Below are 16,627 nucleotides of genomic sequence, written 5' to 3'. Positions count from 1 at the left end.
TAGATTTATATCCTGCTCTTGAAGCAAGGTGCCCAAAAGTTGACATGGTGTTCCATGTAAAGCATCGCCAGGACTGAAGAAAGGAGAAGAATGCTTATTTATACAGCCAAATTTCCTATTGGTCTTTTGCAACAAATGCATGCTTACATTTAGGGTATAGCTGGGAACATAGGAGTAAGTCCTTCTGGAGCCACAGAGTATCCAGGAAGTGTGGCATCCCAGGAAATAATCTGGGTGAGACCAGAGGAATTTTTGGGAGCAGAACCGGAATACGCCAGGCTTGCAAATGCAGCAGCAAAAACTGCTGCCTCATTATATAATTTACTGTTACCTCTTTACATACAAGTTTCTATAGATAATGATAAAGAGTTTTTTCCACATCAGAAGTCACAAGATTCTACACGGTCCATTATAACACCCTTGTCCTTTTCTGCAGTACTGCAGCCTAGCCTGTCATTTCTCAGTCTGTCTTCGTATACGTGATTGTTCCATCCAGAACTTAGCACTTGTTATGACTGAATTTCATTTGAGTAATTTTGGACCATTTCTTGAGGTTATCAAGGTCATTCTCAGTCCTAATCCTACCCTCCAGCTGTAGAATAAATGTATAAACTGTATACTCAATGTCATTCTTCAAGTTATTACTGAAGATATTAAATAGTAGTGGAACCAGGACAGACTCACTGAAAATCTCCCCTAATTAGACATTAAGCCATCAATAACTATTCACAGAATACAATAATACAAGGAATACAATAATTTAACGAATCCACCCTACGACACTTTCACCTAGACCAGTCATTCTTGACATGGGTACTGCAGCACCTGGATGCTATCATCTCCTTTCAAGCGTGTTATATATGGAATATTAGTATGCTTAGATGTATAAAGGCCTACACATGATTCGCAGGAAAATTTTGATATTTCAAACAGGAAACCATAGCGTCAAAAACTTTCTGTTTGTTGTGATCTCCCTAATTCTTCTACCACAGAAGAATTGCTCCATTGCTTTTCTGTAGTCAAAATCAAGTGAACACTAAGAGGGATTTTCAGAGGACTGGTTTGAGTCTAACACACGGCATCTTGAATCCAAAATGGTTGAGAACCATTGGTCTACTGTATTCCTTTCTTTTACTAATGAGAATGTCAGAGGACAGCGTGTCAAATGCCTTGCAAAAATTGACATATTTCATAGACACTCCTCTCCCCTAGTTCGAAAGGCCTATCACCTTGTCATTGGATGAAATCAGTTTGGTCAAGCATGATTTTATCTTGACATATCCATGTTGACCATTCCCAATCAGCCTGTTGTCCTATACGTAATTAGATATAGGTTCTTTGATAACAAGATCCATAATGTTCACAGATTCATAGAGTCTAGGGTTGGAGACACCTCAGTGGGCCATCTAGTCTGACCCTCTGCCCCTAGCAGGCAAGAAAAGGTCACCAAACCTGGGATCATGTGATCCCAGCCAGGTAGCTCTCCAGTCTGCTCTTGAAGACTCCCAAGGATGGGGCAAACACCACCTCCCCTGGAAGCCCATTCCAAATCCTGGCAACCCTGACCGTGAAGAACTTTTTTCTAATGTCCAGTCTAAACCTTCTCTTGGAGGAGAAGTTGGAGCCAACTTGAAAATATCCAGGTCCTTCAAGTCAGCTCCAACTTGTTCTTTCCCTAATCTAGGCTGCATATCTCCTCCCATATCCTTGCTGCGAAGTACACTTATCATTTAACATTTACCTTATTCATGAAGAGTGAAGTTAAAAAAAAAAAGACATTTTAACCTTATAAACATCGTCCAATATTAGAATGTTTTCCACATTTTGTAAGAAACTAGATCTTCCTGTTACCCCTAACACTGTGGAATTCTTTTTGATTTCCCTTGTTAGCTGCATCTCAGTCTGGTCCTTTCCCTTCCTATTTTTACACTGCATACCCCCATAACACACTTATACTTATCTGTAATATATGGCTAACTTTTTACTTTTTGTAGTATGTGTTTTTGAGTTTCGACTTATTGAAGAGCACTAAGCATATGTAAATGTGCTAAGAAAAGTAGTGGATACACAATCTAATAGTATTTCTCACATACTGATGTAGTGACAGCTCTAGACATAAATCAGCAGCAAGCTGGTCATTATTCTCGAGAAACAGATTTTTTTTGTTCTGAGTTACTCAGGATTGACAACAAGCACAAAGGTAAAAATAAAATGTTTATATTGGTGTTAGTCAAGCATTCAGAAACTGGATTGTAATTAAAAGTATTGAGTTATTTCATTATGTGTGGGTTCATATTATTTATTGATATTTATATTGATTATAAATTCCAAAACTTGCATAATTTTCATTTTAAAAAACAATCAGCATCTATAACTGATTCAAAATATATGCAATGACTATAAATAAATGTCTGAAGAAAAACAGAGCCCATTCAAAACAATTTGCTTGCCTAGAAAAAAAGCTCAAGTTTTGTCTTCAAAGTTCAACCAGTTATAAGTGAAATATGAAAAGGGTTAATAAGGCTATATCTTGATCTGTTTCAGGCATTGGATGAAATCCTAGGTTTATCATATTTACTCAAAGACAAGATAAAGTTTTTTCTCCCCAATTGGCATGACCCTCCTCATTTTATAACCCTACAAAGAAATCTCACTAAATATATTACCTATCATTAAACTGCTGCCAAAATCAACATATTCACAGCAGTGGATACCAACTACAAAGTTCATTAAATGCAGCCAACACTGAGCATGACTGTAAAACATATGGCCCACACTGAGCAAGCAAGTTGATGGGAACATACCACAAGAATGGATTAATAGAACCCATCTGAAAAAGACATATAACAGTGCCCAACCTTAAGTGCAGGCCCCTCACCACTAACTCTTTTTCAAGTCATGGTAAGCCATAACACTGAATACATTTCAACTTCCTCTTCAGTCCCACAGATGAGCTCTGACTTGCTTCCCCATTTCCAATGATTTGTGTTTCTTCAGCAGTCTTAAATGTAGGATTACACCAATAAAGATTTTTTAGACCAGTACTGATGGCCAATTATTAATGAGCCATATCTGCTGACAGCAATCCAATTGCCAATATGCAGTATTGGCATTTTGGAGATCAACATCCAGCTGGTAAGTCTGTTCAAATAGGGTGGGGAGGAGTGAAGGAGCATGGGGGCAGCGAGGACAGATGAAGGCCTCCACAGTGAGGGAAGGAATTGGGCTGGGGCTTGGGCAGGTGCTGCACAGCCAGGGCAGGACAGAACTTGGGATGAAGCCATGAGCAGCTCATCTGGGGATTGTGGAGGAGCCAGCCCCCACTGCTGCACACACCTCTGGGGGAAGCACGGGGTTCAAATGCTCCCAGCTCTGCATGTGGGGTAAAAGCAGGCTGCTGCTGCAGGCTGGGTCTGGGGGCAGCACTGGACTCTTTCCAGAGCATAGCTTAAGCCAGGACTGCACTCAGTGGTGGCACTGGGTGGGCAGCAGCAGTGCTGGGAGGGAGGGTTTGGGGGTGGGTCTATAGCAAATTTGGGGGAGGCTGTACCCTTCCCAGAGCCCTCCATCCCACTCACCCTGAGCACAGCCTGGGCCCAGCCCCCATCACTAGGAAGAGCCTGGTGCAGCCCCTGGCAGCAGCAGCTCACTCTTGCTCCATGAGCAGATCTGGGGCACATGCCCCGCATGCCTCCCCTGGGGGTGTGCACAGCAGTGGGAGCTGCCCACTATCCCTGTCCCCCGGAATGAGCTACTTGCAGATCCACCCTGCACCCTCCCCACACTGGCTGTGCAGCACCTGCCCCTGCCCCAACCCCACTTTCTTCTTCACCGTGGAGGCCACTTCCCTTCCCTGCAGCAGACTTATCAGCTGGACTCTGCTCTCCAAGCTGCCAAGCTCCACTCCTGGCCATGTGCGTCTTGCAGCTGTGCCCATGTAAGCGGCACTTATCAGCGACATTATTGGCCACATCAGCCAAAAAAAGCCAATTGTCGATAATGTTAATTTTCCTTTTATCGGTGCCAATACCATCTAGACTTATGTATTGGTGCATCTCTACTTAAATGCCTGGCAAACATCACCAAATGGGGACCCAAACAATTCACCCAGGATCCTTCTCTTTCCCCCTCTCTCAGCTTGCTCACATAATTAGTGTCCCAGCCCACCATGAGGTGAAACCAGACCAGGTTGTGCTGCTCTTCATTTGCATATATATTTTTGGAGCAGACCAGAACTCATAACAAGAATACTCAGTTTCAGTCATGAGTGGGGGCTAATTAGCACATGGGTCCTTTGTGAGGAATATCTGAAGTACACACACATATTGAGGTGTGCCAAACTGTGGGGTCACCATGTCTTGAAATGCTTTTGACTCTGGTGGGGCCTAGTCGAATGAACTATGAGGTATATCAGCAATCTTTGGCTTTGTACTAATATCATGCATTGTTTGTACTACTTATAAGCAGGTGAAAAAGTGCTGCTTAAAAGTATGTTATCTGTGCTAAAACTTGTAGCAGTTTCACAAAAAGGTAACACGTATCAATTCTACATGAAGTGTATGGCTACTATATGGACATTGCTACAGCTATATTTAATTTCAAGGTTCTTGTTTTCATATTTGCTCCTCATTTCCATTTGCTCAGGGAGAGCAGGGTCTAAGTAAGGCGAGGAGGAAGGGGCTGCCAAGGGAAATGGTTGAGGGGTGTTTGCTTAGCAATGGTATTTAAAGGTTTATTTGGGGGGAATTAGCTTATAGGTATAGAGATATGTATTAAAATGGTTTAGATGGGCAGCATGAATTAATTGATTTCTAAGAGCTTGGGTCTCACAGTCACACAAGATCACGGCCTTCAAGGCAGACAGGCTGTCTAACACAGCAAGGCCAATGGATACACACACAGTCTATAAAACAGTCTGGGAAAATTCAGAGTATGTACGATACTGCCTATAACATGAGATAAAAGTGGTACCAGCTAACAAGGCCCCAAAGCAGGAGGGCCCTGAGTCCCATTTTTGGGGCAACAAAGCAAATTAGGAGAAGGCTCATAAAGACCAAATTAGTATGCATGCATGTGATATGTTGACAACACAGTCTGTAGACAGTGTGATCACAGAGAGGCAACCAACCAGTGATAGCACAGCTCAAGAGTCATCAAGTATCATCAGGAGAGGAGAATACAAAAGCAGAAACTTGAGACTAACAAAGGGACCCATCCCATTTTCTTCCTGTTCCCATTCCCAGCCCCCAGAAGGGTCCCTGAGGCCACCATGGACAGAGGGCATACTACCAGCCTGTCTCATCCATCCCACTGGAGGGGGTGTACGGGCCCTGGCATCTCACCTCCAGACTGCTGATATACTGACATATGACACCTAAGAAAGAGCCTCAGAATGAAGACTGCAACCTGGTCAGATGTACTTTGATGACAGCCCTAGGATTTGGCAGATATATAGAATTGCTTGATTCTTTGTATTGCTTCTTTTCTGTTATCACAGTGTATCAATAAATTTGCCTATTATCAAATGGAAAGGTTGTGGTCAGTCTGGGGGTAGGAGGTGGGTTTCCCCCCTCCCTTCCCCACCCCCAGGACAAGGTATCTGGATCCTAACTCTAGACCCAACAGGGGGAAGCAAAAAGGAAAATGGCTACCTGACCCCCAGTTTTATGTTCCATGGTGTAGCAATGGAAGGGGGGACAAATTCAAGGCAAACCTCCAATAATTATATTCTATACCTGGAAAATTATAACATATTTATAAATTACCCATATATAGAATCTAATTATGGGGGGGTTAGGGGGATGTTATTTTGTAATAAGGTTCATCGTCTATTCAAGTAAATAAGGCATTTATGTCAATGGAAGATTTGAATCTACTTCAATACAGCCAGGATAGCAACTCCTGAGTGTATGAGGAGATAACTTGACAAATCTAAGAACCAGAAAGAATAGTCTTCTTACTGGTTTAATAGACGGAATGAGAAATAACATAGCTATTAAAGTATTGCAAGCACACTTAGAGCATGCTTTCAAGGCTGTCTACCAGCATGATTCTTTATTTTTCTTATGATAAAGAAAGTTGGACAAATTTAAGAAGCACACCATGCAGTGCAAAGACCTGGGGAATGCTGTGCGCATTGAGGTCCTTCCAAGTCATATTAACTTACAAAAATGCATGTGTTTTTATGAATGAAAGATAGTATTTTCAGAAATGGTCAGCACTAACTGTAAAGTCAATATCGAAATCCTACTGAGTTAGACCAAAACTGATCTATGTGTAATTGGCAAAATATCTTCAGGTCAATTACAACTGGCACATGCTAAACAAAATACTAATATTTATGGCAGTTTACTTTTATGACTATGTGATTGCAATACAAAATGTCTGAACCACAATTAACTCAAGACACACCCACACCTTCCTATTTCAAACCCCATACATTTCAAATAAAATTATATTATAGCTACTTACACAATATGTTAAAATATGAATCCTTGCAGTTTGAATACATACTTAGCCAGATTTTCAGAGGTGATGAATACCTAAGAGCCCTTTATAAGTAATACGGACTTAGAAGAAAGAGAAAAAAATCCCCAAACCCTATTTAGATGCCAAATTCAGTGTTCATATGGTAAAATGTTGGCCTGAAATCTGAATACATTGACTCATTATGCTATACTAATGGAAATAAATCAACCTTTAAAGATAGGTAAACTGCAGTAATATATTCCATTTATTCTCAATCTTTCAAAATGCTAAATCATTTAGCATAGACATCAGATACATTCTTTTTACTCAAATGCATGAAACATTGATTTTCCATCTTGAAAATAGTACATGATTTGCACTAACCTTCAGGATCAAGGAGTTTCTCAATACCCAAGTGCCGTTTAGCTACATTGAATGCATGGTCTAATCGTTGTATCACTGACTGTTGGGAAGCCAAACTGTTCCAATCAAACAGATCTGGTCTAAAAAAAAGAAAGAAAAGAATGATGATGTTACTGATAAAAAAGAGCAATCAAACAACCCGTGTCCACCCAGTCATTTGATTTAATTCTAGATCATTTCCATCCAAAACAGCAGATAATACATTTTATGTAAAAATGCGTATTTCTCAGATGAATAAAAAGTTCTAAGTCCAGCCAAGGAATTTAACTGATATTGGTGAAGCACTAAAATACAATTTAAATTTTTCATAAACAGAACCATCATGGTGGAATTACAAATTGGATATACAAACTGGAACATTGTATTATCTGTGTTACTATTTGCAATATAAATAATTTTAGTAATTTATGATACTTGACATTTCAGGTAAGAGTTACCCATAAGGAAATCTGAATTTGTTATAAGGCACTCTGAAAATGTAATCACGAATACTGGAGTTTAATCAATATGCATACCATCTTGGGGAAAGCACTGACATTATTGTAAACCCAAGGATTATTTTTTTGGTAATATATTTTATTGGAACAACTACTTATGCGTTTTTGGATACAAAAACTGTTCTGACTGAGTTCTAATATATGACTTTACATGGGAATAAAACAAGTATGTTATCTACCCATATTAAAAGGTTATGATAATGTATGACATATAACTTTGAAATGTACATCTCCAAATTAGAATCCACAGAAATGGCTTGTATTTTATCAGCATCTTGTAATACACTGAAATGGTCTCAGGAGACCATAAGAATGATATGCTATTCACGTATTAGTTTTCCCAGTTACACTGTTCCCTTGCACTTGGATTTGTTCTGGGGAGAAAGAAGCAATTTTCATAGTCATAATTACATTATTTCTTAGTAACTGCATTGTACATTTCTCTGCTGTGTTTGACTTCCATAGGCAGAAGTTTTAAACTGTCAATTAGGAGCAAAGACAGTGACATTCCCTCCAGGACCAGAAAGACACTAACATCTACAGGAAAGGCAAGGAGACTAAGCACAAAGAATGTGGCATGTAAAACTCTGTGTCTATTCCTAAGACACAAAAGGGATCACCTTAAAAATTGTTAAGCTGTTTTGCTAAAATAAAATCTCATTTTACAGGCACATGCACGCTTCATATTTTGAATGTGCTTTTAATTGTGGTATTTACATCCCAATATAACTGGTTTGACAATCAATACAACCTTTAAGAAAACACAAAATAGGCACCAACTTTGTTCTTTTTCTGCAGACATAATGTCCCATCTCAAAATGGTGTTTTACTTTTAACCCGTGCATGGCCAAAAGAGGCTGCACATTACTTCAACCCATCTCTGCAGCATCTATAAAGATTGGGCGCTTCAGGTGGGCCTTTTTGGCACTTTTATGTAATAACTAATTGCTAATTGATTGAACCAGCCTTAGTTAAAAGTGCCAGAAAGCTCTGCTGAAGTACCTGATCTTCACAGACACTGCAGAGCCCAGTTGAAGTAACACAGTGCTTGTTCCGGTAAAATGCATTTTTGCTTTTTTCTTAACATCTGCAAGCATTACTTCATGGGTGCTGAACACCTACTAATTTTTTTAAGTGGGTGCTTGAGCCCTGGAGCACCCACAGAGTCAGTACCTGTGAAACACAGAATTAATGACTTCTTACCATTGTCTCTCTTTCAAAATATAAGATTTCAGCTTTGATGCCTTACAAAAGTTTAACAAAAAAGACTTGATGATTACAACAATATTGGTACTGTATCAAGATGTTGCCATTTAACTTACTCATACATCTATAGCCACCACAAGAGTCTCTGAACTTCTTGAAGGCCTTGTATTAAAAATAAATGACATTATTGTGTTGTAAAAGATGAATCACATGGGTAAGGCTTTCAGCATCAGGAAAATAAAGATTAAAACTAAAGAATGCAGGATATTTTTCTTCCAAAATACTTTTTTTTAAAGAATTTGTTATGACGTTTTAAGTATATCTATTCAAGTGTGTGTTGTTTTAAGTAGCATAATTTAAATGCAACTGTTACCTAATACACATGTAGGTTCTTAAACAGTGAAATGTACTCTTTCCTAATTAGTAATGTTGCTTCTGGGAAAGTTCTAGAAAAAAAGAATAATTCTGTACAGCTTTTGTTGTTTGGGTTTTTTTTAAAGGATGATCTAGTGTCATATCATTTCAGTGTGGAAGTCATTATAGACACAAAGTAAGCTCATGAATGTTCAGTTATAACCAGCTTCTGAGTTGTTCATGCCAGGTGATAATTCTGAATTTGCCCATACTCTACTATCCTGTCTCTTTCTGTCAAGAAGGATTGGCATTTTTAAACAGGAGGAGAACAAAAAGGTCATTGATTTTTTTACTCTTTCAGATAGACTTGTATCTTAATGGATCAATATATGCTCAAGAAGTGCAGAAAAAAACAAGGCTGTATTATAGGACTTAATGTTTTCTGTTAGGGTGACTGTATTTGGATCTTGGGGAGCACTGGATTTGCAGCTGAATAAAAGGCTTTAATCTGTGTCTCAGCAAAGCTGCTGACCACAAGGCAGAATGATATATTAAAAGTAACATTGCAAAACGCTAAGGCAAGCATTTTTCTAACAATGGAGTAGTGTTGTAAAGTATAGAGCCCATTGTGTAAAAGAAGAACAGGATGCTGCCCACCAGCTATCATCAGGAGATAAAGCAGAAGCAAGACCTTGGAGATGGTGCTGAAATCAGCAAGAAACGGCAAGTGACCAAGAGAAGCCAGGTTCACAGTCTTGAGCATGCACTCATAGCAAAAAGGCAAGTAAATGAATGGAATGCATAGGCAATTCCATGCTAATGAAGTAAACAGTAAACAGAGGCAGAGCTTGAGATAGGAGGAGGGATAGGTGGAACAAAGGAGAGGCAAAGGTGGAGTAAATGTTAATGGGCATGAACAAAGGTGTATAAAATGTGAAAAGAACTAACATTCATGACAGGTCCCAGGTTTGTTGTTTTTTTGGGACCTTTGCCCAAAGTTGTTTCCATTCTGAATAAAGCTGTTGCAAGCAATGTGTGTTGGTGTTTGCTCCCTGCTTTCTCCCTGAGTAACTGGATCCATGAGCAATTGGATTGTCATCTCCCAAGTTGTTGGGTGCCACATGGAGTCAGGGTCTAACGTTTTTTACGCTGAACTGCTGGATTGTAACCATACAGCCAGCATCTACCACCAAACAATTTTAAAAAACAAATGACATGTATTGTACATGAGAAAAAAACACCGTGAGAGAATACTACCTCAAGGTGGTAATAAGACTTTCTAATAGGCCACTGACTGGATGGGAAACTTGGGAGAAACAGGGTTTTTTATATTACCAACAGTAAAATGGATGGAAGTAGAGAAAGGGGACCTTTTAATTTTAATTTGATTAGACTGTACATAGAGGCATCCATTTTGACCTGAAAAAACAGGATTGTCTTTCACAAACACAAAGCTTAAAACCTAAAACAAACAAAAACAAAACACCTGGTGGGGGACTTTAAAAAATGGTTCTCCTCATTTAAAAAATCACTTAGTTTTTCAGGTTTCTCGCTTTGTTGGGAAACAAGTAAGTGGCCCCAGCTCTATGATATGCCTATCTGAATGGCAGTTTGAGATGTCAGCTTTTCAGTATGATGTCTTTTTGACATCTAATGGGTCTACGTTCAGAGACTGATGCTGTCAAGAACAATCCCCAGGGTCTTTACAGGATAAGGTTTTAAAATGCGCTTGTATGAGGTAAATAATGTTATGGAAACAAAATAAAATAGCAATGCCATTAACAGATACATTTGACGTATTAAGACATTAAAATACAAGGATTTATAGCTTCAAGGGGCAGTAGAAGATAAAAAGCATAAAGGAGCAACTTTGATCCACACCTTGGCTAGGGACAGACATTACACATAAACGGGTTTAAGTAATTGGAAAATGATTTAAACCTATTTACTGTTCCTGTTACTGGTTCAGCTGGTACAGGTTCAACTGGTCCAAAGCAAGGTAAAATATCCTCACAAGTTCTCTGCTTGATATCTTTCCAAAAGCATGCAATTGTCAGCAGGGACGCAGTTGACAACACCCACCTACACTTCCAATCCTATCAACTTCCAGGAAAAGGTATATTCAGAACATTAAGCTGGACAGAAATGAGATCCAGGTATCTCCAGCCATGGCTTGGGCTTCAGAAGACTACATGCGGGTGGGAAATGTTACTGCAGAACTCCATCTAATCTAATTTACATTGGAGGGGAACTTGGGCCAGGTACAGAAAAGCCATATTTGTCTCCCAACAGGCCCCTTGCTGGAAGCAGAGAACTATCTGCTGCAAAGGATCCAACAAACTCCAAGCCTCTACAGAAAAAAAACACAGCCCTAACAATGGACATGATTACTTGAGATTTTACACATTAGAGTTAGCGAGTGCTAATTCTTGGGACTGCTCAGGGATTGTTATATGTTATCTTATATATGTGTTAAAAGTTCTTAGAACAGGGGGTCCACACATTACGGAAGGAAAACATGAGCTAAGGGTCTTCTGAGTGGCTCAGAGAATATTCTTCCAGCAAGGATGACGTCTAAGGCCAGGTACAAACAACACATTTTACTGGTATAAATGATCAGAAAAGTAGTCTATACTCATAAGAGAACAGAAGTTAGGCACAACAAAACTTAAAGAAAACTATGTAACTTAGATTGATTCCACCACAGGCTTTTTGAATATCTGTACATATCCTAAATGGTTTAGTGAAGCTTATGTTGCAGGCATATTAATCCCACAGGCCCAAGACCAGTTCTGAGAAGACTTCCAGCATGCTAGATGAACCATCCACTCCCAGGTGAACACTCTGTCTTCCCCCTAGAGTGGCAGTAGGGGCAGCTGGCAGAGCCCTAAACATACGGATGCCTTCCCGCACATTCCTGGCTTGCTCCTTCCACTGGGGCTCACCCGCTATACCCCCGCCCCTTGAAGCTGCCTCCTCACCAGTAGAACTGTCCCCTTAACCCCCACCTCTTGGGGCCCCAACCTCTGCCTCAGAGCTCTCCCCCCTTTTTCCCTCCCTGCTCCTCTTGCTTCCCCAGCACTCACAACTCACCTCCCACATGTTCCCTAGCTCAACTGTGGCTGGTGCCACTGTCCCAGGGGAGAAGGCAGGGAAGGGGAACCTGCCCGGCAGCCTGCCCAATTGCTATTTCTTAACATTAGCACAAGTTTATTGTTGTGTAACTACAGCCTCAGTCTGCATTAAGATTAACTAGTGCTAGTGAGCAGTCACATGTTCAGATTTAACACACTGATGTGCACTGCTCTGACCTGCTGCAAGAGGGCTGGCAAGCAGGGGTGTGGCTAAGGGCTGCAAGTCTGCCCCGTGTCTGCCTTGCTCACTGGTTCTCTAACCACAGTATAGACCAGGAAGGAAAGGGGGCATGACACTTGGATCACTCCCTCTGTCCCCCAAATCACCCCACTGACCCCCCCCATCAACTCCTGGATCCCCCTTCCATGTCACAACTGGCCCTTCCACCCCCAGATCGCTGCTCTGCCACTTTAATTAACCCAAAAGCAGTGGCAGCAGCACTGGGGAGTTGGGGGATTACCCTCCCTGTCTGCTCCTGGACTCCCTGCAACCTGTGCTATCCCGACGAACTGGAATACAGCCCCCATCAGGCCCTGCAAATGTTTGGCAGCACTTTGCGTGTAGGGGTAGCATGATCTGCAGGGATCCCAGGAGCAGGCAGGGACCACCACTACATACAGGCTGATTAGCACAGCAGAGAAGTGATCAGGGGATAGATATTTTGGTGCCCTGGGGGCTGTGGGAGCGGGGAAATCTTAGGGAGGATCTTTACCAAACACTATGAAAAAAAATAATCATTCAAAAATCAGAAAAACATAGTAGGAATAAACAATGACTATAGAAACTAAGAAAAAATCCAGTTTAAAAACATGAAGAGGAGGAAAAAGAACATCAAAATGTGTTTATACTTCTGTTTTGCTTCTTTATCCACTGGGAATATGGTCAGGGTAATCTATAAGGTTCTTCCACACAGGGCATAAAATAAAATTTAAAAAATCCTCATTCTCCAACATGCTTATGGCAGTTAAACTTGAAGAGCTGATGGATTCTGCTTAATAATAGTCTCAAAAAGTAAAACTGTTCTGGAAAACAGAATGAAATGAATTTGTTACCCAAATGTTGAATATTTTAATAAAATAAGTCAGAATGGCTATACCATAGAAGAACTCTCTTTATTCCCAGCCACAAAAACAAAATGAAATAAAGTAATATTTATAGAGAAATAGTTTCATTAGTTTGTTTCATGATTTATAATGACTGATTTCTGGATACTTTCAGTGTTAAAAGTGACTTGGACTTATCTCATTCTAAGTCACTTAGTGACAGTTCCTAATTCGAATGAGTGATACTCATTTATCAGACAATGAAGACAAAAAATTAGTTAATCAAAAGCACCCAGAGGAAAAGAGCAAATTCTGTCCAGAATGAAGATCCCACCTCATTGACCTCAAAGAATGACTGTTTTTCATATACTGAGTCAGATATCAAACCACGCTCAGCATGATTCTGTTCTATGACACAATAAATATTTATTTATTTATTTACAAAACACCTTTATTCTGGGAATCACTGTGATCATGATTTTCATAAAGCTTTCAAAAAAATTTTCCATTATGAACACTGAATATACTGAATGAATATATATATATATATACACACACATAACCTTTTTGCAGAAAAAAGGATTCCAAGTATTTTAATCAGCTTAAGTCTCCATTTGGGGTTACAAAATATTTTGAGCCAGGGTCTACTAGAACCAACACAGCAAAACATCTCTTTGTGCCATTCTAGAGACTAAGATTTCCTATCCAGTGGGGTGGATAAAAGCTAATACACAACTGGGACAAACAAGTTGTTGTGCACTATAGAAAAGATTGTTGGGGTTTTAATTGTGTCACTAGTACCCTACCAGTTAAAACAAACGAAAACCAATAAGATTAAAAGGCAGCGGGGTAGCCAAAGTAACATGTGAGAATAAAAACAATTCCCATACCTCTTTATTTCATTTTTTCTCTTGCCTTTACTTTACTGTTTTCCCTTTAGCTTCCCAAAGGCAAGCCTTCCTCTTCTTTCCCAAGCTCATTTCTAGGCTACATGTACCTTTAAAAAAAAAAAAGGAAACAAAAAACCAATATTCCTTCTCCCCCCATCTGCCACCCTGAAGCAGAGACAGCTGCAGTGAAATGCTGCTTTCTTGCTTTCTAAAGCAAGAGCCTGGCTTGAGTTCAGGCATTTTAAAGAAGCAGGTGTGCAGGAAGCTAATAAATGCCTCTTGCATTCACTTAAATTCCTGATTAAAAATAGTGGCTGGGCCAGAGAAAGCCTGGAACTAGGGATATAACATAAAAGGCAGATATTCCTTTAAAAGCTACTTTGAGAGACTTCACTGAAGGGACAGAAAGCCTATGTTACCTGAGCTTAATTAAGAAATCAGAGGAAATGAACTGGCATGGAAATATTGCTGAGCAATCTGCTTAGGTGGCATTGAGCTGTAAGTGGTCTGGGGAAAGGGTGCCATGATTTTAAAGATCTTGTCCTATTCCTCCCTTCCCTCTACCCCCATCAAAGAAAAGATAATTATCTTTATACTGCCAGGAAGATTGTGTTTCTTCACAGAGCTTGTCCATTGGCTATGCAATATTAAGCAAACCACACTGTTCAAGAAAACGTATCTGCTAGATCTTTAGCCTCAGATTCAGAAAACATGCATCCCAGGATAATTCACATGCCCTTGTAGCACTAGCAAGTACCCTGAAAATAGAACATCAGCATATCTGTCTCTTTACAAGGATTCAAACGACAGCAACAGTGCAGTAGCCTGTTCAGTAGAGATGAAGTGTCAGAAGAGAGAAGGAGATTATACATATGGGAACCTTTCCTCTAAGAGGCCTCTTGAAAACTAACTAAAGAATTGGGTATGAGAAACATCTGCTGAACACAGAGCAGCTCACAGTTAGGAGAAAAGGGAGGAATTAAGAGATCATAGTAGAGATGGCAAGTAGGAAGGGTTAACACCCCTGTGCATTGAGGTGTTTGCTAAATGAATTCTGCTACTCACAGGGCCCTCCTCATTTTTTCTGGCTCCTGGAAGAGGCAGTCAGATATCAAACCATGCTCAGCATGATTCTGTTCTATGACACAATTTATAAAATTTAATTTATAAATTAATTTATAAAAAGGTCCACAAGGTAGAGAAGACTTATGAAATAGCCAGGATGGCCTAGCTCAGTCCTGAAACATTCAGTTCACCCTGGGTGATTCATTTATTTTTAACATCTGATTGAGCCTATGGACAGTCACTACACTTGCAGAGCTAAACATGCCCTTGTAATGTTACCAGAAGAAGGTATACAGACGTGCACTCTACTCATAGTGCTACAGAAATGCTCCTGGATAAAATTGGACCTTTTCTGTAATGCTAACTTTTGGGGGGGTTTTAACACCACATGTTATATCTCCACTGTTACATGTAGCATCTTTTGCCCTACCAGCATCCCAAATTGGTGCACTCCACACCCACCAAGCATGGACAGAAAGGGAGGCAGAGCAGCTAGCCCCATGACAGCTTGAAGACAGCGTAGATTTGCACATTACAGAAGACCAAAGCGTACACACAAATACATGTGATAGGGGACTGCCTCACCCTATCCTCAGTCCTGGGTGGGATGCAGTTCTGTTCCCTGCATCTGATAACATCCTTCCTTTTTCATGTCTTTGTGATAAAGTATTTAGCAGAATCCACAGATTCTTTGGAATCTGGCAGGGCTGTGCCATGAGCACTTCTGCTACAGCCTCAAACTTACAATCTCTGGGCTGTCAACTGTGTACCTTTAGCACCCACACCACCCCAGCTCCCATCTGATAAACTGATGTATATATGCTATGTACATACATATGTGTGTGTGTGTTTGTGCATATGTATGTGACTGTGCACTATATATATATATTCTATGTACACACTCACCGATATCTTTATTTATCTATCCATCTATCTACATTTATCTATCTATAGATAGATATACCTATATGTGAGTGCGTGCATAAAATACATATGTGTGTATATGTATCTATCGATAGATAGATAGATATCTATATCTATTTATTTATCTATAGACATATCTCTGTCTATATAGATATATACACATATCTATACATATAAATAGAGCACAGAGTCCTGTGACTTGAAGTTCACTTCTTCAAACGCAGGGAACAGAGCTATCACCCCGCAAGGACTGAGGATTGGGGAGGCAATCCCCTATCATTCCCTGGCTAGAGAGCATACCTTTTTGGTGACTTTGTAGCACTCAAGTTTGGGGGCTCTGGAACATAGGTATGTGCTGTCTAGCACTGTATTCTGTAGCACTACAAAGTATTGTGCACACTTGTGGTGCTACAAAGGCATGTCTGTCCATGGCCTGAGACATATTATCAATCATGATAAAGGGTGAACAAGTGGACTTTATATTTATTATATGATGACCTCAAATAATTTTATCAAAACATTTTAGTCTGGAGATATTTAAAAAGGGAGGCTACATCAAAATGAAGAAGGTAGTTAGACAGAAGGTAAAAGGGGCCCCTGAGGCAGTGAAGAGTGTGCAAGC

The 16,627-nt window shown here is 40.1% G+C and overlaps 1 protein-coding gene across 7 annotated transcripts in view; it reads right to left on the bottom strand.

Annotated features, from left to right (window-relative positions):
* DMD (dystrophin) overlaps nucleotides 1-16,627 on the bottom strand; it is a 1,922,593-nt gene that overhangs the window by 1,432,850 nt on the left and 473,116 nt on the right. For all 7 annotated transcript variants that reach the window (XM_019529123.1, XM_019529125.1, XM_019529122.1 and 4 more), the window contains one exon: nucleotides 6,853-6,971. In XM_019529123.1, coding sequence (XP_019384668.1) covers nucleotides 6,853-6,971 — 119 coding nt within the window. The remainder of the gene's footprint in view (nucleotides 1-6,852; nucleotides 6,972-16,627) is intronic.

Source organism: Crocodylus porosus, unplaced genomic scaffold (assembly GCF_001723895.1).
Source record: "Crocodylus porosus isolate Cpor-Errol unplaced genomic scaffold, CroPor_comp1, whole genome shotgun sequence".
Lineage (NCBI taxonomy): Eukaryota > Metazoa > Chordata > Crocodylia > Crocodylidae > Crocodylus > Crocodylus porosus.
The sequence above is the reverse complement of the archived record's forward strand: the minus strand, read 5'-3'. Positions and strand labels throughout refer to the sequence as shown.